A 24,751-nucleotide genomic window follows, 5' to 3' on the forward strand; every position below is an offset into this window, starting at 1 on the left:
TCCCACTTCAAACTGTCCGTAACAATCAAACTGTGAAATTGCATGCATCCAACTGTGATCATGAATGGTTGTGAAATCTGTCATGCAGAACTAATCCAGTCAATCCTGGAGGTTTAGGTCATCAGACAGAGTGAAAGGCATTTTAACATTCCAAACAGTTTTTTCCAAGAGCTCAAGGCAGGAGTTTTAAATGCCTTTTGAGCTTGACAGATCCCTTTGATAGTTCATCTCAACATTTTTGGCAATTATTTTCAATGAGCTCCCAGTTCCAATGAGTTATTGCAGTTATCACACACATTCATTGCCAACTTTTAGTAATCTCAAAGAACATCTTACTTTTCCCAACTGGCACCTTAGCTGCCACAAATGTGTCTGGGGACCAGAACTAAAGGGGTACCATTCATCTCCACAAGGGCACTCTATTCAAACAAATCCATGGAGTTCAGACCAGCTCCTAATGAGTCAAATCTGCACACGTTGGGTTTCAGACACCTCTCACCCCAAAACCATGTCACAAGCTCTTGATGTAGTTAAAAAAAATTTTTTTAAAGAGTACCCAATTCTTTTTTTTCCAATTAAGGGGCAATTTAACACGGCCAATTAACCTATCCTGCACATCTTTGGGTTGTGGGGGTGAAACCCACGCAAACACGGGGAGAATGAGCAGACTCCACACAGACAGTGGCCCAGAGCCGGGATCGAACCTGGGACCTCGGCGCAGTGAGGCAGCAATACTAACCACTGCGCCACCCGTGCTGCCCGCCCAGTTGATGTATAACTGGACTGGAGGATCCCCAGAATTGAACCCTGGCTCATAAGTCCCTAACTTCTACTTTTAAAAAAATCAAATGTGGAGGAACAAAATCACATGACTGTGAATTAGTTTTAACAAGAATAATTTTTTTAATGAAACATGAAAAATGAATTATAATACAATTCTCAGTCACTCCTCCTTTAGGGCAGCAATCACACACAGGTTTTAAGATTAACACAGATGACAAAGTACATTTGAAGTTACAATGGTCTCATTAACAGTTAGTGTCTGGATTTCGCCTCAGAATCTCCCCCGATGATTGTCATGTGAGAGTTTCCAAACTCCACTCCCAAAATACATTTGAAAATCTTCTCTCGTAGTAATACTTTTACTTTGCAGTTTTCATTCCGAACCCTAGTCCAGATTTTACAAATGATACTCTTTCACAAAGCTTCTGCTCCACTTTAAACAGTGCCTCCCTTCCAGGAATTTGTACCAACCCCTTTAGGATATTGTTGGCTTGTGTGTCTTCCACTGTAACACAAATTCTGATTTCCAACTAATACTTTCTTCCCAAACACTTTAAGATTTGTTTCCGGGCAGCATGGTGGCGCAGTGGTCAGCACTGCTGTCTCATGGCGCCGAGGACCCCGATTCGATCGCGGCCCCAGGTCACCGTCTGTGTGGAGTTTGCACATTCTGCCCGTGTCTGTAACACAAATTCTGATTCCAACCAATACCTTCTTCCCAAACACTTTAAGATTTGTTTCCAAGAAGGTAATAAGCTATTCCAAACTTAAGAATTACTTCAGAGACCTTTCTTGAGCATTCTCACCAACCAATTCCTGCTCAGTCTGTGACCTGAAATGAACAGTACCGGGTTCTGCTCCCCATTCCTCTTTGTTTCTTTAACTTCAGACCAGGCGGAAACTTTTCTTCATTTCTCGAACTTGCATAATGAGCTGCTCGTTAGATTTCTGTCACTGGCTGTCTCAACCATTACTCTGTTGTATGGTTTTTCTCAGAGCAAAGCTGAGAGAGATGTTGTATCTCTAGCTGCTCATCACCAACTGCCTCTGGCTTCCAGCTAAAACTAAAGGACAAAGAATGCACGCCCGCTGTCTCTCCAATGGCCTCTAGTTGCTACGAAAGAGAAAATGCTGGAAAATCTCAATAGGTCTGGCTGCATCTGTAGGGAGAGAAAAGAGCTAAAGTTTCGAGTCCAATGACTCTTTGTCAAAGCCTCTGGTTGCTAAGCAACTATAATTATTCTTTATGTTTACCTCTCTATAAAAACAATAGAATCCCAGCTGGAACTGAAACCAACCCTCACACATACCAACATCTTTGTCCAGAATGAAATTTAATTACAGGTTCTTTTCCAGGCACAGAAACATTAAAAGAAACCTACCTAAAACCAGACCTTATTTCTAATGTTGACCAATACACATATAAATCCCATAAAACTATCTTTGGTTTCTGAACACATGAGTGGAAACAGCTACCAATTTCTATGAACAGCTGACTCTTTGAAATGTACAAACCACAACCCGGACCATTCTTGATCGCAGGAAAATGGGAGATGCTGTGATCTGGGGGTGTGACTTCCAGATTTAAACCTCTTCATTTTCCTCACAATGGGAGGCTCTCTGTCGTGGCAACAATCCAGACCAAAAAGAGAGAAAAATATTCCTCATGATAAAGGAGGGTGGAGATAAAGGTAGAGGTGGCGGTGTTGGAGGGAGGGACCCTACTTCGTTCTGTGTCTCCACCATCCATATGATGTGACCTTTCCTGTACGAGAGGCATGTCCAGGAGCAGATGTCTCTGCACTGGGCTGCTGCTTGCCAGAAGGCGCTACAGTCTGAGACAGAATCAGCCTCATTTCATTCAAAGTTTCATTGCTTCTTTGCAGAAGCTGACCAAGAAACTCATTCTGCCGCTGAAGAATCTCATTGTTTCTTTGAAGATTATGCTGAAGAATCTCATCATTTCTTTGCAGATTCTGTCTAAGCTCCGTCTTAAATTCAGCCAAAGTCTGCTGAAGCAAGTTAGAAGTGGCCTGATACCTCTCTGAACTTTGAATTGGTTCTTGATGTAAGCGCTGAAGAGGTTTAAGATCATCTTCATTTTCTTCACCAGCATGGGCCTGATGTTGTCTGCATGCTTGTGGGGACGGCGGATTTTTTGCTCCCAAAGTTGCAGGTTCCTCAGCTCTGGAAGGTTCTGAACGCCCTCCCTCCACCACAGCAGCCAGATCATCACAGGCCTCCTTCTTCAAACAAGCCACAATGTTTAACTTGAACTCACCAGCACCACCCTCCAAATCAGACATCTTATCCTCCTGACACTCCTCTCCCTCCTCCACTGCAGCTGCCATGCCACATTGCTGTGAAGTATTCACCTCCGTCCCTTCCTCATCAGCCCTTTCAGGAATCTCGGACGCTGCTGCCAACTCTCCTCCATCACCATCTGATGTGTCCATGGACACCTGTGTATCTGTCAGAAAAAGAAAATCACAATTATTATCTTTTATAAATTATCGCATAAATTAACTTTCCTCCTAATGGTTTAAACATCACCTTTGCTCATCACCATATCTGATCCGCAATTGGTTAGCGTGGGGTTGGAGAGGCCAAACAGCTTCCTTGTGAACTCCTCCTGTTCCGTCTGCTCCTTGATGTATGGAACCCGCCCTCCAGTCAACGAGCGCTCCTGGGCGTTATGGGCCAGCTTTACCTAAAGGAAGAAATGAAAAATGAAAAAGAAATCATGGTCCAGACTTTGCTGTGCTGTCTTGTGACTCATTTTCCGAGTGTTGGAGAGTTTTCAGCCTGCACCCAGGGGGACTTCTGATAGGAGATCAATCTTATGACAAAGTCAGAGCCATCTCCAAGGCATTTTAAAAAAACTTTTATAAATTTAGAGCACCCAATTAATTTTTCCAATTAAGGGGCAATTTAGCGTGGCCAATCCACCTAGCTTGCACATTTTTGGGTTGTGGGGGCGAAACCCACCCAAACACGGGGAGAATGTGCAAACTCCACACGGACAGGGACCCAGAGCCGGGATCGAACCTGGGACCTCGCCGACGCGAGGCCGCAGTGCTAACCCACTGCGCCACCGTGCTGCCCTTTTCTCCAAGGCATTTACACATCATAGTATTAGTTTAAAATATCTTGTGACTGGTCTGTATTTTCAATTCCAAAATGATTTAAAGTCTAACAAATGAACATATTTATATATTTAATATTTAGGTATTGCTCTCTTATCCATCGGAAATTAACTTGTGCATCAGCAGCAGCTTCTGTACAGATTGATGTCTTCATTTGGTGATGTTTGGCGATCACCCTGTGGTATGGAGGCACAGTGGTTAGCACTGCTGTCTCACAGCGCCAGGGACCCAGGATCAATAGCAGCCTTGGGTGACTGTGTGGAGTTTGCATGTTCTCCCTGTGCCTGCGTGGGTTTGCTACGGTTGTTCTGGTTTCCTCCCACAGTCCAAAGATGTGAAGGTTAGGTAGATTGACTATGCTAAATTGCCCCTTAGTGTTCAAAAGGTTAGGTAGGGCTGTGGGGATAGGGTGGGATGTGGGCCCGGTAGGGTGCTCTTTCCAAGGTTCAGTGCAGACTCAATGGACCAAATGGCCTCCTTCTGCACTGTAGGATTCTATGATCTGGTCAAAGATTAAACTGACCTTCTTGAAACGATTGGACTGATGGTGGGGGAGGATGAAGACAGATACTGCTGACACCGACAGTGCTTTGGAAGGCCAGCTCCCCTCTGTGAGCACTGGTGGGTAAACAACACATACAGCTCTCAGTGTAAGGGAAGCAGGTGAGCCGCAGTGTGAATGCTCTGGTGTCTGTGGAGATCTGATGACCGTGAGAATGATTTGAAGCGCACCTCACACGTGAATGGTTTGTCACCAGTGTGAGCAGAGGGCTCATCAGTCAGAGAATGATTTGTCACATATCATATATGTGAATGGTTTGTCTCCTGTGTGACTGTGTTGCTGAGTGCAGAAGGAAGGTGATTCAGGAAATGATTTGTAACATTCCGTACATATGAATGTGTCAGTGTACGCAAGAAGCCAATGAGTCCGAGAATAATTTGTCACATACCTTGACTGGGAGCGGAGTCTCCCCTGTGTGAATGCGTTGGTGCTGACGGAGGGTCGATGACTGCGAGAATGATTTGTCACACACCTCGCATGTGAAGGGTTTCTCCCCTGTGTGAATCCTCTGGTGTGCCTGAAGATGGGAAGATTGGTTGAAAGCTTTTTTACAAAAATCACATTTGAAGGGTTTCTCCCCTGTGTGAGTGCGTCGATGCTGACGTAGGGTCGATGACTCTGAGAATGATTTGTCACACACCTCGCACTTGAAGGGTTTGTTCCCTGTGTGAATCCTCTGATGTGTTAGAAGGTTGGAATTTCGGTTGAAAGTCATCGCACAAACATCACACGTGAAGGGTTTCTCCCCGGTGTGAAGACGTTTGTGTTCACTGAGGCTTGATGAACGTGTGAATGATTTGTCACACACCTCACATGTGAAGGGTTTCTCTCCTGTGTGAATCCTCTGATGTGACTGAAGGTTACAATTTCGCTTGAAAGTCATCTCACAAACATCGCACCTGAACTGTTTCTCTTGCATCCCTGTGTGAAGACGCTTGTGTTGAATGAGGCTTGATAACCACGTGAATGATTTGTCACACACGTCACACGTGAAGGGTTTCTCCCCTGTGTGAATGCGTTGGTGCTGCCGGAGCGTCGATGAGAACGAGAATGATTTGTCACACACCTCGCACTTGAAGGGCTTCTCCCCGGTGTGAATCCTCTGGTGTGATAGAAGATTGCAATTTTGGTTGAAAGTCATGGCACAAACATCACACTTGAAGGGTTTCTCCCCGGTGTGAAGACGTTGGTGTTCACTGAGGCTTGATGACCGTGTGAATGATTTGTCACACAGCTCACACGTGAAGGGTTTCTCCCCTGTGTGAATCCTCATGTGTGACAGAAGGTTGAAATTTTGCTTGAATGTCAGCTCACAAACATCACACCTGAACTGTTTCACTTTCTCCCCTGTGTGAAGACATTTGTGCTTACTGAGGCTTGTTGAGCGTGTGAATGATCTGTCACAAACCTCACACGTGAAGGGTTTCTCACCTGTGTGAACACGCTGATGTACACGGAGAATACATGACAGCGAGAATGATTTGTCACATACCTCACACGTGAAGGGTCTCTCCCCTGTGTGAACACGTTGGTGTTTATGGAGGTTCGATGACCATGCAAATGACTTGTCACACACCTCGCATGTGAAGGGTTTCTCACCTGTGTGAATCCTCTGGTGTGACACAAGATGGAAACTGTGTTTGAAAGTCATCTTACAAACATTACACCTGAAGGGTTTCTCACCTGTGTGAGTGCGTTGGTGTTTACGGAGTGTCAATGACATTGAGAATGATTTCTCACACATGAATGGTTTCTCCCTCAAGTGAATGGTGCCTCAGGGGATTCATAGACATCACAAAATCCTTCATCACAAATATCACAACTGAATAGTTTCCCTTCCTTGTGTTAACAGTAGTTGTAACAAACGCACCCAAGAAGATCTAATGAGCCTGTGGAGTCCCCAACGCACTCGTCACACTTGAATAGCCTCCCACCTGTAGGAATGAGTCAGTAGTTCATGAGGCTCGATGAATAATTGAAGCTCTCACCACACTTGGAGCCCACTCATCACATCTTCCCAGTCTCACTCTGACCGATTGCCCAGAGCTGAACCTTCGGGAAGATTGATTCTGATGGAAGGTTCCACATCACTGACCAGTTTCAGATCTGATGATCTGTCAATGTTCCCCGGACCCGACTGATTTCCAGATGATGGTTTCACTGCCGAACCTTCTCTGTGTTGAGCAATGCTGTGAAGGAACTGGATGGCTTTGCACAGTTGTGTAGTTGATCTTTGGGTGATGGTCAGGATCTATCTGCAGTGTCTATCCTCTCTGGTGTAGTACGGCGCAATCCTTCTGTAAAACAAAAAAAGGAAATATGATTTCCTCCAACTCCCTCTCCTCCTTTGCTGAAGGGACTGACTCCTCAGTTAGAGACTGTTCCACAGTGAGTGTCAGTCTACTATTCCCCTGAGTGGGCATCAGATACAAGTCCTTTCTTTTTCCTCACTTGACTGTCACACAGCCTCTGTTTCCAGCAGGGACACTGGACAGTGACCAGGATCAGAAAATGAGGCTATTTTCTTTCCTCCACCCAGATCCCCATCTTCCTAGGCACCATGAGGACAATGGAAAAGACAGTCGGGCAGAGTATAAAACAGGCTATCGATTCACCATTTGCTCCTGCTTTTCGGGCAAAGCACTCAGGAGAAATCTTAAGCAATGGAGATTTTGAAATTTCTACGTGTTTTCCCAAAATCTTTTGAGAAAACTGAGGGCAGCATGGGAGCACAGTGGTTAACACACGTGCATCACAGCGCCAGGGTCCCAGGTTCAGTTCCCGGCTTGGGTCACTGTCTGTGCAGAGTCTGCACGTTCTCCCCGTGTCTGTGTGGGTTTCCTCCGGGTGCTCCGGTTTCCTCCCACAGGCCAATGATGTGGTTAGGTGGATTGGCCATGATAAATTACCCTTAGTGTCCAAAGAAAAAAGGTTTGGTGGGGCTACTGGGATAAGGAGGCGTGGGCTTAAGTAGGGTGCTCTTTCCAAGAGTCGGTGCAGACTCGATGGGCCGAACGGTGTAATAGAACATACATACAATGCAGAAGGAGGCCATTCGGCCCATCGAGTCTGCACCGACCCACTTAAGCCCTCACTTCCACCCTATCCCTGTAACCCAGTAACCCCTCCTAACCCTTTTGGACACTAAGGACAATTTATCATGGCCAATCTACCTAATCTGCACATCTTTGGACTGTGGGAGGAAACCGTAGCACCCAGAGGAAACCCACGCACACACGGGGAGAACGTGCAGACTCCGCACAGACAGCGACCCAACAGGGAATCGAACCTGGGACCCTGGCATTGTGAAGCCACAGTGCTAACCACTATGTTACTGCGCTGCGTCCTTCTGCACTGTAAATTCTATAATCCAAAACACAGTGAACCTCCAGTGGCAACCATGGAGTGAGTGGCTGCACATAATGTAGCTCCTCCCTGAGGAATTTGGCCCTTTCTGCCCATTATACGGGGGTGCTGCAGGTGGAGAAAGTGCTCCCAGTGCAGAACAAGATATTATCCTTTGCTGGGTGATGTCAAGGAGTTGTCAAACAAGAGCTGTGTTGAACAAAGGGCATTCTTTGGTTCAGGAGGACACGCATGGCTCAACAAGGATGGTATTTATGGTGTTGTTGCCCACACAGTGGTCAACAGAGGAGTTAGTCAAATTTTTCTCAGATGAATTTGAAGCCTCCGAGGACCCGGCGAGAGTGGCAGAGCCAATTCAGGCTGCCCTGGAGAGTTTGGAACAGAGGCTAGAGGCACAGAATGCGAGGCTTCAGGAAGTGGAGGAGACGGTGGTTGACCACAAAGATCAGATGGCCTCTTTGGAGGAAAAAATGTTGATGATGGCGGGGTGTCAGAAGAAGTTGAGGGCGAAGATTGATGACCTGGAAAATTGCTCAAGGAGGCAGAATTTAAGGATTGGATTGGATTTGTTTATTGTCACGTGTACCGAGGTACAGTGAAAAGTATGTTTCTGCGAGCAGTTCAACAGATCATTAGGGATTGTGGGGCTGCCGAAAAGCATTGAGGCACGAAGGCCATGGAGTATGTGGCGAGGATGTTTGGGACGTTGGTGACTGAGGGGGTCTATGACCATCCTTCAGAGGTCGATCGGACTCATTGATCATCGAGGAGGAGGCCGAGAGCTGGGGAGCTGCCGTGGGCGATCATCGTATGGCTCCATCGGTATTTGGTCAAGGAAAGGATCCTGATGTGGACAAAGGAGACTCAGGAAAGCATCTGGGAAGGGCATGCTGTCCACATCTACAACAACCTAGGCTCGGAGCTGGCCAAGAGAAGGGCCAGGTTCAACAAGGCCAAGGCTGCGCTTTTGAGGGGCAAGGTGCGATTTCAGATGATATACCCAGCTCACCTGTAGGCCACACATGGGGTAAAAGAGCGCTAAAAGAGTACCTTTTTTAGAGATTATATTGGGGGACATTTGAGGACTTGGGTTTCTGGGTGGGTTCACCTGCAAGGCTGAACTGTGGAACTCTACTCGTGGGGGAAGGGGGGGAATTGTTTGTCTTCATGTACTATTGTTACCCACTTTGTATTGTTAATGTGTAATAGTAGGGTTTTGTAATGTTTGTTGCCCTACGGATATGGGGTTATGTGCGGGACATAGTGGGAAGCGCAGAGGAGTGGAGGAGTTTGTGGTTACGAGGTGGTAGGGTGGAGCGGGGTATAAGGGTTTTTTTATTATAAGGGAATTGTGTTTTTAGCCTTGGGTGGGGGTCACCTGGCTATCAGAAATGCTAGGTAACAGAAGTTTGGTGGAGGGGGGGGGGGGGTGCTGCAACTGGCTGCATGCGGAGGTGGCATTGCTCACTTTCTTGTTCTTGATTTAGGAAGCAAGCCTGGGGTGGTGGAATTTTTTGTTTGGATTGGGGGGTTTGGGTGGGGGGTGGGGGTTGGTTGCTGACATGGAAGGTTTCTTTATTGAGTAGTTGGTGGAGGGGGAATGGCATCTTGGGAGGAGCCAGGAGGTGGTGATATAGGAGCCTGGGGGAGTCCATTAAGATTTGGGTAATGCTGATCGGCGTTGATTGGGTGTGGGGGGGGGGGAGGTGCATGTCTGGAGCCCCCCCGACCAGATTGGTTTCATGGAATGGGAGGAGGCTGAATGGGCCAGTTAAGAGGTCTCAGGTATTCACCCATTTAAAGAGTTTAAAGGCGGATGTGGTTTTTATGCAGGAGACTTACTTGAGGGTTAAAGGTCAAACGAGGTTGATAAAAAAGGTGGGTGGGAGAAGTGTTTAATTTGAAGATGGATATGAAGGCAAGGGGGGGCAGTGGTGTTCATTAGTAAGAGGGTGGCTTTCTCGGCAAGTAACATAATAAGGGACACGGGGTAGATAGGTGATGGTGAGCAGAAGGTTAGAGGGAATGCCCTGGTGTTGGTGAATGTCCACGTCCCTAACTGGGATTTGGACTTCATGAAGAAAGTTTTAGCAAAGTTTAAAAAAAAATATATATTTTTATTCTTCTCCTTTTTCATATTTTCTCCCAAATTTACACCCACCAACAATAAACAATAATCAGCAACAAATATGTCAATCCCCATATCAAAAACAACGATCCCATCCTCCCACCAAACCCCAAACATTAACCCGCATGTTTACATAAACAAATGACAAAAAGGAATCGGGGATCACCCATAGTCACCCTTAATACACACAGCCCCCCTGCCCCCAACCTTCCCACCCATCCCCCCCGACTAATGTTCAATGTTATCCGGTTCTTGAAAGTGCATAATGAATAATGCCCATGAATTGTAGAACCCCTCCATCCTTCCCCTCAGTTCAAACTTAACCTTCTCAAGAGTCAAGAATTCCAACAGGTCCCCCCGCCACGCCAGGGCACAGGGTGGAGAGGCTGCTCTCCATCCCAACAGGATCCGCCTTCGGGTGATCAACGAGGTGAAGGTTACATCATCTGCCTCCGCACCCGTTTCTACCCCTGGCTGGTCCGACACCCCGGATATGGCCCCCCGGGGACCCGGGTCCAGTTTCACGTGCACCACCTTGGAAATTACCCTAAAAACCTCCTTCCAGTAATCATCTAGCTTTGGACAGGACCACAACATATGAACGTGATTAGCCCCCCCCCCGGCAATGCTCACACACATCTTCTACTCCTTCAAAGAATCGGCTCTTCCTCGCAAGTTTTAGCAATGTTACCAGACTGGGATACGCACCACTTGATTACGGGGGGAGGGGGGACCTTAACACTATCTGAAACTCTGGGTTGGACCGGTCGTGCCCCACGTCCTTGAAGGTGTTGGGGTGGCAAAAGAGCTGCTGGGGTTCATGGAGCGGATTTGAGGGGGGGGGGGGGGGGGGTGATCCGTGGCGGTTTGGCGCCCGGGGGCTCAGGAATTTTCTTTCTTTTTGCATATGCATCAGGTGTTCTCCCGTATTGACAGTTTTGTTCTGGACAAGACACTGCTGGTTGGGGAGGTTGGTTCGGAATATTCAATGATTGTTGTGTTGGATCAGTTGCCGCATCTCAGACTTGTGTGTGGAAAAGAGGAGCTCCCAGCGACCACAGTGGAGGTTGGATGTGGGGCTGCTGGTGGATAAGGGGGTTCGTGAAAGAGTTGGGGTGGCTATAGGCAGCTATGTCTAGCTGAACAAAAGTGGGGAGGACACTCCCTCTGTGCTGTGGGAGTCTTTGAGGGCAGTAGTTAACGGGGAGCTGATATTGATTAAGGGATAAGGATGAAGAAGCATTTTTGGATTTCGGCGGCAGCGGTGCGCAGGGGCCTTCTTGGAGGTGAGTAGTGTATTTAAAAGCCTTACCTTTACAGGAGCAGCCCTTTGGATTTCGGCGGCAGCGGTGCGCAGGGGCCTTCTGGGAGGTGAGTACTTACTTTAAAAAGCCTTGCCTTTACAGGAGCAGCCCTTTGGATTTCGGCGGCAGCGGTGCGCAGGGGCCTTCTTGGAGGTGAGTAGTGTATTTAAAAGCCTTACCTTTACAGGAGCAGCCCTTTGGATTTCGGCGGCAGCGGTGCGCAGGGGCCTTCTGGGAGGTGAGTACTTACTTTTAAAAGCCTTGCCTTTACAGGAGCAGCCCTTTGGATCTCGGCGGCAGCGGTGCGCAGGGGCCTTCTGGGAGGTGAGTAGTGTATTTAAAAGCCTTACCTTTACAGGAGCAGCCCTTTGGATTTCGGCGGCAGCGGTGCGCAGGGGCCTTCTTGGAGGTGAGTAGTGTATTTAAAAGCCTTACCTTTACAGGAGCAGCCCTTTGGATTTCGGCGGCAGCGGTGCGCAGGGGCCTTCTGGGAGGTGAGTACTTACTTTAAAAAGCCTTGCCTTTACAGGAGCAGCCCTTTGGATTTCGGCGGCAGTGGTGCGCAGGGGCCTTCTTGGAGGTGAGTAGTGTATTTAAAAGCCTTACCTTTACAGGAGCAGCCCTTTGGATTTCGGCGGCAGCGGTGCGCAGGGGCCTTCTGGGAGGTGAGTAGTGTATTTAAAGCCTTACCTTTACAGGAGCAGCCCTTTGGATTTCGGCGGCAGCGGTGCGCAGGGGCCTTCTTGGAGGTGAGTAGTGTATTTAAAAGCCTTACCTTTACAGGAGCAGCCCTTTGGATTTCGGCGGCAGCGGTGCGCAGGGGCCTTCTTGGAGGTGAGTAGTGTATTTAAAAGCCTTACCTTTACAGGAGCAGCCCTTTGGATTTCGGCAGCAGCGGTGCGCAGGGGACTTCTTGGAGGTGAGTAGTGTATTTAAAAGCCTTGCCTGGTCCCGTGTCTGTTCTTCTTTTCTGTTTTATTTGTTTTTATATAAGGCGGGAACCGGAAGTTCGACCCGCGGACCTCTGGCAAGTCTCCCCCCCCCACCAACCAATAAATTCTGGTGGAGAGGAAACCCGAGACACTACACGTGTAGTGTCTCCCACCCGCCCTCCTCCTCTAACCTAATAATAAGACCCATTGGTGTAAGGTAAGTGCCATATTATATTATTATTATATTATTTGCATTGTGCAGGTCAAGGTTCGGAGGTGAAGGAGCAGTCTCTGTCAGCGAGAGAACCTGTGAACATCTAAGACACTCAGAAGGTAAGTAAGTTATTTTTACTTTTATACCTTTTTTCAAATTGTGTGTGTCGGGGGGAAACTAAAGTGACATCACAGAAAAGCTGTGGCCAGAGTGGCTGGTTGGGATTCTAACCTAAATTTAAAAAAAATTTGAGTATCTGGGAACTAATTAAACATAATAACTTAATTATAATTTGGAGGATATCTAAGCCAGAGATCGGAGAGTATTATAGTTAGCTATCGCATTTCTATTAGAAATCTAGTGCTAGGAAACAGATAGTTGACAGTAACTTTGAAATTTTAAAAAAAGTATTAAAAAAAAAAGACAAATTTTAATTAATTGACGCAATGTCAGTTAGAGAGGTGCTGTGCTCTGACTGTGAGATGTGGCCGGTCCGGGAGGCTTCCAGCGTCCTGGATTGCTTCATCTGCAGAAAGTGCACCCAACTGGAGCTCCTCACAGACCGCATGGTTCGGTTGGAGCGGCAATTGGATGCACTTAGGAGCATGCAGGTGGCGGAAAGCGTCATAGATCGCAGTTATGTAAATGTGGTCACACCCAAGGTGCAGGCAGAGAAATGGGTGACCACCAGAAAGGGCAGGCAGTCAGTGCAGGAATCCCCTGTGGTTGTCCCCCTCTCGAACAGATATACCCCTTTGGATACTGTCGGGGGGGATAGCCTATCAGGGGAAAACAGCAGCAGCCAGAGCAGTGGCACCACGGCTGGCTCTGATGTTCAGAAGGGAGGGTCAAAGCGCAGACGAGTAATAGTAATAGGGGACTCTATAGTCAGGGGCACAGATAGGCGCTTCTGTGGACGTGAAAGAGACTCCAGGATGGTATGTTGCCTCCCTGGTGCCAGGGTCCAGGATGTCTCCGAACGGGTAGAGGGAATCCTGAAGGGGGAGGGCAAACAGGCAGAGGTCGTTGTACATATTGGTACTAACGACATAGGCAGGAAGGGGCATGAGGTCCTGCAGCAGGAGTTCAGGGAGCTAGGCAGAAAGTTAAAAGACAGGACCTCGAGGGTTGTAATCTCGGGATTACTCCCTGTGCCACGTGCCAGTGAGGCTAGAAATAGGAAGATAGAGCAGATAAACACGTGGCTAAACAGCTGGTGTAGGAGGGAGGGTTTCCATTATCTGGACCACTGGGAGCTCTTCCGGGGCAGGTGTGACCTGTATAAGAAGGACGGGTTGCATCTAAACCGGAGAGGCATTAATATCCTGGCCGCGGGGTTTGCTAGTGTCACACGGGAGGGTTTAAACTAGTATGGCAGGGGGGTGGGCACGGGAGCAATAGGTCAGAAGGTGAGAGCATTGAGGGAGAACTAGGGAATAGGGACAGTGTGGCTCTGAGGCAGAGCAGACGGGGAGAAGTTGCTGAACACAGCGGGTCTGGTGGCCTGAAGTGCATATGTTTTAATGCAAGGAGCATTACGGGTAAGGCAGATGAACTTAGAGCTTGGATTACTACTTGGAACTATGATGTTGTTGCCATTACAGAGACCTGGTTGAGGGAAGGGCAGGATTGGCAGCTAAACGTTCCAGGATTTAGATGTTTCAGGCGGGATAGAGGGGGATGTAAAAGGGGAGGTGGAGTTGCGCTACTTGTTCGGGAGAATATCACAGCTATACTGCGAGAGGACACCTCAGAGGGCAGTGAGGCTATATGGGTAGAGATCAGGAATAAGAAGGGTGCAGTCACAATGTTGGGGGTATACTACAGGCCTCCCAACAGCCAGCGGGAGATAGAGGAGCAGATAGGTAGACAGATTTTGGAAAAGAGTAAAAACAACAGGGTTGTGGTGATGGGAGACTTCAACTTCCCCAATATTGACTGGGACTCACTTAGTGCCAGGGGCTTAGACGGGGCGGAGTTTGTAAGGAGCATCCAGGAGGGCTTCTTAAAACAATATGTAAACAGTCCAACTAGGGAAGGGGCGGTACTGGACTGGTATTGGGGAATGAGCCCGGCCAGGTGGTAGATGTTTCAGTAGGGGAGCATTTTGGTAACAGTGACCACAAGTCAGTAAGTTTTAAAGTACTGGTGGACAAGGATAAGAGTGGTCCTAGGGTGAATGTGCTAAATTGGGGGAAGGCTAATTATAACAATATTAGGCGGGAACTGAAGAACCTAGATTGGGGCGGATGTTTGAGGGCAAATCAACATCTGACATGTGGGAGGCTTTCAAGTGTCAGTTGAAAGGAATACAGGACCGGCATGTTCCTGCGAGGAAGAAAGATAAATACGGCAATTTTCGGGAACCTTGGATGACGAGTGATATTGTAGGCCTCGTCAAAAAGAAAAAGGAGGCATTTGTCAGGGCTAAGAGGCTGGGAACAGACGAAGCCTGTGTGGCATATAAGGAAAGTAGGAAGGAACTTAAGCAAGGAGTCAGGAGGGCTAGAAGGGGTCACGAAAAGTCATTAGCAAATAGGGTTAAGGAAAATCCCAAGGCTTTTTACACGTACATAAAAAGCAAGAGGGTAGCCAGGGAAAGGGTTGGCCCACTGAAGGATAGGCAAGGGAATCTATGTGTGGAGCCAGAGGAAATGGGCGAGGTATTAAATGAATACTTTGCATCAGTATTCACCAAAGAGAAGGAATTGGTAGATGTTGAGTCTGGAGAAGGGGGTGTAGATAGCCTGGGTCACATTGTGATCCAAAAAGACGAGGTGTTGGGTGTCTTAAAAAATATTAAGGTAGATAAGTCCCCAGGGCCTGATGGGATCTACCCCAGAATACTGAAGGAGGCTGGAGAGGAAATTGCTGAGGCCTTGACAGAAATCTTTGGATCCTCGCTGTCTTCAGGGGATGTCCCGGAGGACTGGAGAATAGCCAATGTTGTTCCTCTGTTTAAGAAGGGTAGCAAGGATAATCCCGGGAACTACAGGCCGGTGAGCCTTACTTCAGTGGTAGGGAAATTACTGGAGAGAATTCTTAGAGACAGGATCTACTCCCATTTGGAAGCAAATGGACGTATTAGTGAGAGGCAGCACGGTTTTGTGAAGGGGAGGTCGTGTCTCACTAACTTGATAGAGTTTTTCGAGGAGGTCACTAAGATGATTGATGCAGGTAGGGCAGTAGATGTTGTCTATATGGACTTCAGTAAGGCCTTTGACAAGGTCCCTCATGGTAGACTAGTACGAAAGGTGAAGTCACACGGGATCAGGGGTGAACTGGCAAGGTGGATACAGAACTGGCTAGGCCATAGAAGGCAGAGGGTAGCAATGGAGGGATGCTTTTCTAATTGGAGGGCTGTGACCAGTGGTGTTCCACAGGGATCAGTGCTGGGACCTTTGCTCTTTGTAGTATATATAAATGATTTGGAGGAAAATGTAACTGGTCTGATTAGTAAGTTTGCAGATGACACAAAGGTTGGTGGAATTGCGGATAGCGATGAGGACTGTCTGAGGATACAGCAGGATTTAGATTGTCTGGAGACTTGGGTGGAGAGATGGCAGATGGAGTTTAATCCGGACAAATGTGAGGTAATGCATTTTGGAAGGTCTATTGCAGGTAGGGAATATACAGTGAATGGTAGAACCCTCAAGAGTATTGAAAGTCAAAGAGATCTCGGAGTACAGGTCCACAAGTCATTGAAAGGGGCAACACAGGTGGAGAAGGTAGTCAAGAAGGCATACGGCATGCTTGCCTTCATTGGCCGGGGCATTGAGTATAAGAATTGGCAAGTCATGTTGCAGCTGTACAGAACCTTAGTTAGGCCACACTTGGAGTATAGTGTTCAATTCTGGTCGCCACACTACCAGAAGGATGTGGAGGCTTTAGAGAGGGTGCAGAAGAGATTTACCAGAATGTTGCCTGGTATGGAGGGCATAAGCTATGAGGAGCGATTGAATAAACTCGGTTTGTTTTCACTGGAACGAAGGAGGTTGAGGGGCGACCTGATAGAGGTATACAAAATTATGAGGGGCATAGACAGAGTGGATAGTCAGAGGCTTTTCCCCAGGGTAGAGGGGTCAATTACTATGGGGCATAGGTTTAAGGTGAGAGGGGCAAGGTTTAGAGTAGATGTACGAGGCAAGTTTTTTACGCAGAGGGTAGTGGGTACCTGGAACTCGCTACCGGAGGAGGTAGTGGAAGCAGGGATGATAGGGACATTTAAGGGGCATCTTGACAAATATATGAATAGGATGGGAATAGAAGGATACGGACCCAGGAAGTGTAGAAGATTGTAGTTTATTCGGGCAGTATGGTCGGCACGGGCTTGGAGGGCCGAAGGGCCTGTTCCTGTGCTGTACATTTCTTTGTTCTTTGTTCTTTGTAAAGGTTGGTGGAGGCCATTTTAGCAGATCGGGGGTACTCGGCAGCCCCGAAGAGGTTGTTGAAAGAGCCGAAGAAGTTCCAAATGGAGTTTGATCTTATGTCTACGGGAAGGCGGTGGGGCAATTACGTTAAGTATGGAGGGAGTTTTATGAGCATGGGGAGAAGTCCAATAGGCTACTGCCGCAGCAGTTGAGGCGGCAGGCGGCGACAAAGGAAATTGGGCAGGTTAAGGATTCTGGGGGCAGGATGGTCACCAAGGCAGGGAAGGTGAACAGAGTGATTGAGGCCTTCCACCAGGCGCTGTACAGGTCAGAGCCGTGGAGGGGAACTCGGGCATGAAACAGTTTTTGGATGGCTTGGATTTCCTGGTGGTGGAGGAGGGTAAAAATGCAGAGGTTGGACGCTCCATTTGGTTTGGAAGAGATGATGAGGTGCTTCGTGTCGATGTAGCCCAGGAAGGCCCCGGACCTAGGTGGTTCTCAGTGGAATTCTACAAAGGTTTGCCATAGAGACGGGGCCACTCCTAGTCAAAATATTTAATGACATTGGATAAGGAGGGGCTCCCGCCCATGCTGGCACAAGCATCAATCTCACTTATTTTAAACAAAAACAAAGATCCGGAGGATGTGGGTCGTATCGATCGATAGCGCTTTTGAACATGTACGTAAAATTGCTGGCTAAGGTGTTGGCAACCCGCCTGGAGGGTTATGCCTGGGGTGATAGCTGAGGGCCAAATGGGATTCATGAAGGACATCAGTTATCGTCAAACGTTAGGAGGTTGTTGAATGTGGTGATGACACCCCCGACGGGTCAGGAAAGCGAGGTGAGAATATCCTTGGACACAGAGAAGGTGTTCAACCGGGTTGATTGGCAGTATCTTTTTGAAGTACTTGGCTCTGCCAAACGTATTGAAGCATTCCTGGGCGGCAAATGTTGAGAAGGTGCGGCGGTGGGTTGTGGAGGGGTCAATTTGGGGGCATTTGAGGAGGTGTTGTACAGCGGGGACAAGTCTGAGGGCACTGTTGATGGCACCCTTTCTTTTCATAGTAGCCTCATTGAGAGCCTGGAATCAGCTCAGGCAGTAATATTTTTGTATATTTAGAGTATCCAATATTTGATTGGGGTGTTTGGACTGAGGCCCTGCAGATGAGGCCATGCAGAGCGGAAATGTGGCCCCCTCTTCTGTGCGATTGAGGTTAATTCAATTTAAAGTGGAACGACTGAAGCGGAGATGAGCGCGAGACGACAACGGCAGCGAGATCCGTCAGGGAGAAGCAAGTGACAACACCAACACCAGACCCATTCGCGTATTGCCCTCTGTAATTGTTTCTCCGGCACCCAAATGTATATTTACCTCCCTGGTCTCCACCCCCCCCCCCCCCCCCCCCCCACCCACTTCCTCCCCACCCACAAACAGTTGCCTACTTATGTGTTGTAAATAATTTTGCCAGTTGTACAGAGTTGCTGCTGTTGAGCTGGTGCACAATACCCTACCAGTTATTCTATTTTCTTTTTTACTTTTTTTTGGTATGTTTGGGTGTGCCCTTCTCTTCTGTATATGTATATATATATATATATATTTCTTATTCTGTGTACATAACGGTAAATATACTTTGTTCAAAAAACCAATAAAAAAACATTTATAAAAAATTCAATTTAAATTGGTGCATCGAGCGCACATGACAAAGTCACGTGTGAGTCAATTTTTTCTGGAGGTGGAGGATAGATGTGGGTGGTGTTTGGGGGGGGGGGGGGGGTGGGGGAGAGTGGGGTTTGGCGAGCCACACTCACATGTTTTGGTCCTGCCAGAAATTGGTGGAGTTTTGAGACCTTCTTGGGGAGCATGTCAGAGATTTTGGAGGTTTAGGTGGTTCCGAGGCTGTGGGTGGCGATATACAGGATTTCGGAGGATTTGGGAGTGCAGGTCGGGAGAGAGGCTCACTTGTTGGCCTTTGCCTCCCCGATAGCTTGGCGGCAAATCTTGTTAAGGTGATCCGGAGCCTCCAAAGTTGGAGAAGATAAAATATGCCATGAGAGGGTCAGAGGAGGCGTTCCTATCAAAGTAGAGGTTGTTAATCTCCATCTTTAAGGGTAGAACGGTGGCGCAGTGGTTAGCACTGCTGCCTCACGGCGCCGAGATCCCAGATTCGATCCTGGCTCTGGGTACCATTCCGTGTGGAGTTTGCACATTCTCCCCGTGTTTGCATGGGTTTCACCCCCACAACCCAGAGATGCGCAGGGCAGGTTGATTGGCCACGCTGGATTGCCCCTTCATTGGAAAAAATGAACTGGGTACTCTAAATTTATTGAAAAAACTTTGATAGGGACCAAGCCCAACAGGATGCCTGGGCAACAGGTTTCTCTGCCATCGCCGGGATGCCCGAGGTCCAGGGGCCGATAGACTGCACGCATGTCGCCTTGCGCTCACCGGGCCTTCTGGGAATGCCCTACTGTCATGGGAATGTCACTTTAAGAAATGTTTGTCTTCTCAAGTGGCTGCAGTGATGTCAGTGTGTGGGTGGAGCTGGGCTCTGGCTCTGCGTTTTACTTTTGTTTTGAGCTGGAAGCTGTTTTTGGCTCTGAGTTTTACTTTTGGTTTTCAGTTGGAGAGCTGCATTCAAACCAAGAAGGTTTGGTCTCTCTCTCTGCATGCTAAAGAATGTCTCCAGATCACTTGATAATTTCAAAGTAATACCTGTGTATGTAAGGAATGCAAACCTACTGTTTTTGTAGGCAAAAAGGGTGTTTGGCTTATGAATGTTGTTAGGAAAGTTACTAAGGGTTACCTATAGAGTACTGTATCTTTGGGGGGGTATCAGTGTTGATAGTTGATAAGATGTTTACTGTGTGTTTTTAAAATATTAACTGGATTCATAGAATAAACATTGTTTTGTTTAAAAATATTTCAGATCTCTGTTGCATAACACCTGGAAAGTGGGCCCCTGTGCTTTTCATAACCAAAATCTATTAAAAGTTGTAGGTCAGGTGAACTCCATTATATACTTTGGTGTTCTCTAAACCCTGGCCCATAATACTACGTTAACAGGCAGTGGTTCCACTCTCTGAACATGCAGCTCGTGTGTGACCACCACATGTAGATCATGCACGTGTGTGCAAGCTGCCCAGGGAGTGTGCACAACAACTACATCCTGGGGCAGTCAGATATCCCCGGCCACATTAAATTGCCTCTTAATTGGAACAAAATGAATTGGGTACTCTAATTTTTTTTTTTTTAAATCTCCATCTGTAAACATCGGGCAGAGCGGTGTGGGGGCGGGAGGTTGGTTTTTGGGTTTTTGTGTGCCATAGTCTTACTTTATGGTTTACGTTTATGGTGTGGGGTGCAGTAAGATAGTAGGGAGGTTTTGTTTCATGATAACTGCATGAAGGTGATTGTAGTTTGGCCTTTGCATAGAAAATAAAAAATGCCGCAAATACATTTGTTTGTAAAAAGAAAACACATTGGGCGGGCAAGAGGAAAATATTGTTTCAATGTAATTGATTGAAGGATTCTGGGTAATGCTGGTGTTATAACCCTCATGGAGGTTACGGTATCAGGATTATTAGATTCCCGGTGACCTCCACTGAATGCGACCTCCCACAGTAACAAATGGGCAGGGCTTCCCCTAAAACAGGGGATTAGGCCACTGGTATAAAAACCCTGACCTGGGAGCAGGTCGAGGAGGGAGAACCTTCATGGAATGTAGATTGTACATCGTCAATAAACAATTTTCTACCTGCTTCGTCAATGCGTGCTGCTTTAGTAGATTCTACACTGGCGACGAGGATGGGATTGGCCGGGTCGACCTTGGTCCCGCCTCCACATAGATTTTGCAGGACCATCCCGGGGAGCGATGTTCCTCATCATCGTAGACGCTCAGTCCAAGTAGATGGTGGTCGTGAAATTACAAAATATGACTACTCGAGCCACCATCCACAGGCTCTGGCAATCCTTCAGCATGCACGAGATACCGGAGGTGCTGGTCTCGGAGAATGGGACATCGTTCCCAAGTGTAGAGTTTGGGGCGTTCATGACCACAAACGGCATACGACACATACATACCGTCCCTTACCACCCAGCGTCAAACGGAGTACTGGAGCGCGGAGTCCAGACATTCAAAAACTGAATGAGGAAACAGACGACGCCACACGCCACAACGAGGATCACTCTGGCCGAATTGCTGACTGACTGGCCGGTGCCTGTGGACGCGTTTGAGTTTGGTAACACCGAACACTGGCGGGAAAATCCGCCGGGGCCAAGATAGAGCTGAGGCTGAGGTCGGAGGGCATCCGCCTTTATACACCTTCGTTGCAGGAGACCTGGTGTGCATCCAAAACTTTGGGGAAGGCGTTACATGCAGCCCAGGCGTTGTGTTGGCCCAGATAGGATCGGTCTCTTATTGAGTGAGGGCATAAAGGCACTAATCGAATCTGCACATGGATTACCTCCAAGGGCGCATCCCTGAGACCCCAGATCAGATTCCAGAGGTTTTGGACCAAAACCACCCCAACTTGATTTAACGCGTTCGACCCAGCTGCCGCCATTGGCTCCGGCCACACCTGCTGTGGAGAAGCCGGTTTTGGACCGAGGACACAGGGATGCCGGACAAAGTACCACTGAACTCCGATTCAGAGACTGACATGGACGTATTGCCACCACCAGCCACTTGTGTCAGTGCCCCAGCTGATGGTGGTTGGGGGGGGGGGTTTAATCATGGAGGTCACGGTGTCAGAACTATTAGATTCCCACTGACCTCCCCTGAATACGAGCTCCCAGTAATGAGGGAGCACATTTCCGCTTCAACAGGGGATTAGACCACTAGTACAAAAACCCCAACCTGCTCCAGGAGACTATATATTGTAAATAAAGTTAACCTTTGTTTTCTAGCTGCTTGGTCAATGCATGCTGCTTTAGCCTGGGAAATTAGATACACGGCACTCACTCAAGACTGCACATCCCAAATTCGGCTGACACAACACTGGCCAAAACTGGACGGCACGGTAGCATAGTGGTTAGCACTGTTGCTTCACAGCGTCAGAGACCCGGGTTTGATTCCGACTTGAGTCACTGTCTGTGTGGAGTGTCCACGTTCTCCCTGTGTCTGCGTGGGTTTCCTCTGGTTTCCTCCCAAAAGTCCCAAAAGACATGCTTGTTAGGTGAATTTGATATTTGAATTCTCCCTCAGTGTACCCGAACAGACGCCAGAGTGTGCCCATGAGGGGATTTTCACAGTAACTTCATTGCAGTGTTAATAATGTAAGCCTACTTCTGACACTAATAAAGTTGATTATAATAATAACTATCAAATGCATGCCCAGGTTTTTGAGGGTCGCTCCAGCCAAATTGCTTTTGGGCTGTCGCCTGCGGATGCATTTGAGTTTGGTTCTCCCGGACATTGGCGGGAAAATCCGCTGGGGACAAGATAGAGCTGAAGCTGAGGTCGGATGGCATCCGCCTTTATGCACCTTCGCTGTAGGAGACCTGGTGCACATCCAAAACTTTGGGGAAGGTGTTACATGTACCCCAGACATCGTGTTGGCCCAGATAGGATCGGTCTCTTATTGAGTGAGGGCACAAAGGCGCCTATCGAATCGGCACATGGATTACCTCCAAGGACGCATCCCTGAGACCCCAGATCAGATTCTGGAGGTTTCAGAGCAAAACCACCCCGAGTTTGATTTAACCTTCGACCCAGTTGCCGCCATTGGCCCCGGCCACACCTGCTGTGGAGAAGCCGGTTTTGGACTGAAGACACCGAGGTGCTGGACGAAGTCCCATTGAACTTCGATTCCGAGACTGACATGGACATATTGCCACCACCAGAGCCACTTGTGTCAGTGCCCCCAGCTGACTCCGTGCCGACAACCCCGTCAAGATGCTCCATGCAGAAACACCACTCCCCAGTCTGGTACTCCCCTCCAGATGCCGCAGGCTAGCCCCCAATGGCTGTTCTCTGTCTCAGACAACGAGGGGTTCCTTGGACCTGGTCGCTGACATGGACATATATCCGGGCATGGCGGGGGATGGTGGCTGCAGTGTTATATCCCTCTTGGAGGTCATGGGATTAGGGCTATTAGATTCCCAGTGACCTCTCCTGAATAAGAGGTCCCTGGTAACGAGGGGACAGGGTTTCCCCTTTAACAGGGGATTAGACCACTAGAATAAAAACCCCGACCTGCTCCAGGAGACTATATCGTAAATAAAGTTAACCTTTGTTTTCTACCTGCTTGGTCAATGTGTGCTGCTTTCGCAGAATCTGCACCTGGGAAACTAGACACACTGCACTCACTCAGACTGCACATCCCAAATTCAGCTCTCACACACAGCACTGGGCAAAACAATCAAATCCAAGCCCAGGCTTTTGAGAAAGGTCGAGGCCTTCAGGTAAAATCTTTAAAGACATTAAAAGACATTTCAATAAATATGTCTCTGCCCCTCCCAGATAATTACACGTCACCTTCCCATATTCAGCAATGACCCATCAACAAAACTCAGCCTGTAAATCAGAAGGGAAATGCTCCCAATAAACACTCAATATCCAACACACAGCCAATCAAACAGCTCAGCACAAAGCACCGAGTAAACAGGTCCCTGAGCTGGATCTTGTCACACAGCATAAGGGGCATTTGCACACCTGATTGCCCACAGGATAGTCAGACTGCCTGAACATTAGTGTGGATATTGTGCAATGTAATTCTTCTAAATTCTGCTCCTTCACTCACCATCTCCTGACTTGGTTTGGAGTCCCTACAGGAAGTGAAGCAGCTGTGGCAGAGGAAGAGGAGAGAATGGGCAGAGTGGGTGGGCTCTCTGATTGACGTCTCTCACAGACAATCCAAATATTTCTGCAGTAACAGGAGTTTCCTGAAGCTTAAAAAACTGACCGGGACACGGATGCGACTATTTTTTTTAAAAAAATTTGGAGTACCCAATTCATTTTTTTCCGATTAAGGGGGAATTTATTGTGGCCAATCCACTTACCCTGCACATGTTTGGGTTGTGGGGGTGAAACCCACGCAAACACGGAGAGAATGTGCAAACTCCACATGGACAGTGACCCAGAGCTGGGATAGAACCTGGGACCTCGGCGCCGTGAGGCAGCAGTGCTAACCACTGCACCACAATCCTGCCCACGGATGCGACTATGAGCAGATCAGGTGGGAATTTAAACTTGTCATTGTCCCAACTGAATAAAATCCAGGGTTTCTGTGGCTATGACTCAACCTTCATTCTCACTTCACAGTATAAATATTTCCCACTTTCTCTGTCTTTTAGCTTTGACAAAGGGTCACTGGACTTAAAACGTTAGCTCTTTTCTCTCCCTACAGAAGCTGACAGACCTGCTGAGATTTTCCAGCATTTATCTCTTTGGTAATTCTTATAATTACAGAACTCCCAGGAAGGATTAATCTCAAATGTTTATTAAGTAAATAAATGCAAGGCTGCAAGGCAACGGGCAGTACATCCAGTCCCAGCCGGGACTATCCGAAGATGCCGGTACCCATCCTGGCTGGCTTTTATCGGTCTGCTTTAATGAGCTCCTCTAATAGGCCTCCGCCCCTTAGCGGGGGAGCTTGTATTCCATGAGCCCCACAGGGAGATCAATCGGGTTGTCCCTGTGGGGGTTATTACATCCCTCCCACGACAAAGTCCGTAAGTCCCGCTGTCGCAGAGCATGGAGGCGCCTTTCTCCTTGCTTCACCAGTGGTTGCTCTGCCAACCGTTGCGGAATTCAAATTAATTTACGGGATGTTGGCGTCGCTGGTTAGGCCAGTTTTTATTGTCCATCCCTAGTTGCCCTTCAGAAGATGGTGGTGAGTTGCCTTTTTGAATCGCTGCAGTCCTTGAAGTGTAGGTACACCCACTGTGCTGTTAAGGAAGGAGTTCAGGATGTTGCCCCAGTGACAGTGAAGGAGCAGCGATATA

At 48.0% G+C, this 24,751-nt stretch overlaps 1 protein-coding gene across 3 annotated transcripts; it reads right to left on the reverse strand.

Annotated features, from left to right (window-relative positions):
- Positions 1–879: 879 nt before the first annotated feature.
- On the reverse strand, positions 880–23,592 carry LOC140390147 (uncharacterized). Of its 3 annotated transcripts, XM_072475085.1 has the most exons (5): positions 23,548–23,592; positions 5,132–6,788; positions 4,880–5,008; positions 3,337–3,493; positions 880–3,253 (listed from the first exon to the last, which is right to left on the reverse strand). In XM_072475085.1, the coding sequence occupies exons 2-5, from the start codon at positions 6,233–6,235 to the stop codon at positions 2,505–2,507; spliced, it is 2,139 nt and encodes a 712-aa protein (XP_072331186.1). In that variant the 5' UTR covers positions 6,236–6,788; positions 23,548–23,592; the 3' UTR covers positions 880–2,504. The 3 variants fall into 3 exon arrangements, with proteins under 3 accessions (XP_072331186.1, XP_072331184.1, XP_072331185.1); XM_072475083.1 differs by having other exon boundaries at positions 4,880–6,788; XM_072475084.1 differs by lacking the exon at positions 23,548–23,592 and adding an exon at positions 20,562–21,498 and having other exon boundaries at positions 4,880–6,788.
- Positions 23,593–24,751: the final 1,159 nt, after the last annotated feature.

This window comes from Scyliorhinus torazame, chromosome 14 (genome assembly GCF_047496885.1).
Source record: "Scyliorhinus torazame isolate Kashiwa2021f chromosome 14, sScyTor2.1, whole genome shotgun sequence".
Taxonomy (NCBI): domain Eukaryota; kingdom Metazoa; phylum Chordata; class Chondrichthyes; order Carcharhiniformes; family Scyliorhinidae; genus Scyliorhinus; species Scyliorhinus torazame.

Bases quoted from the DNA above. Each gene is read 5' to 3' on its own strand.
- LOC140390147 (XM_072475083.1), bottom strand. From the start codon at position 6,235: ATGTGTGAGAAATCATTCTCAATGTCATTGACACTCCGTAAACACCAA. The intron at 3,494-4,879 runs GTATGTGACAAA...TTCTTCCTTTAG, and splicing joins AGACTCCGCTCCCAGTCAAG to GTAAAGCTGGCCCATAACGC. The intron at 3,254-3,336 runs GTGATGTTTAAA...TTTTTCTGACAG, and splicing joins AGATATGGTGATGAGCAAAG to ATACACAGGTGTCCATGGAC.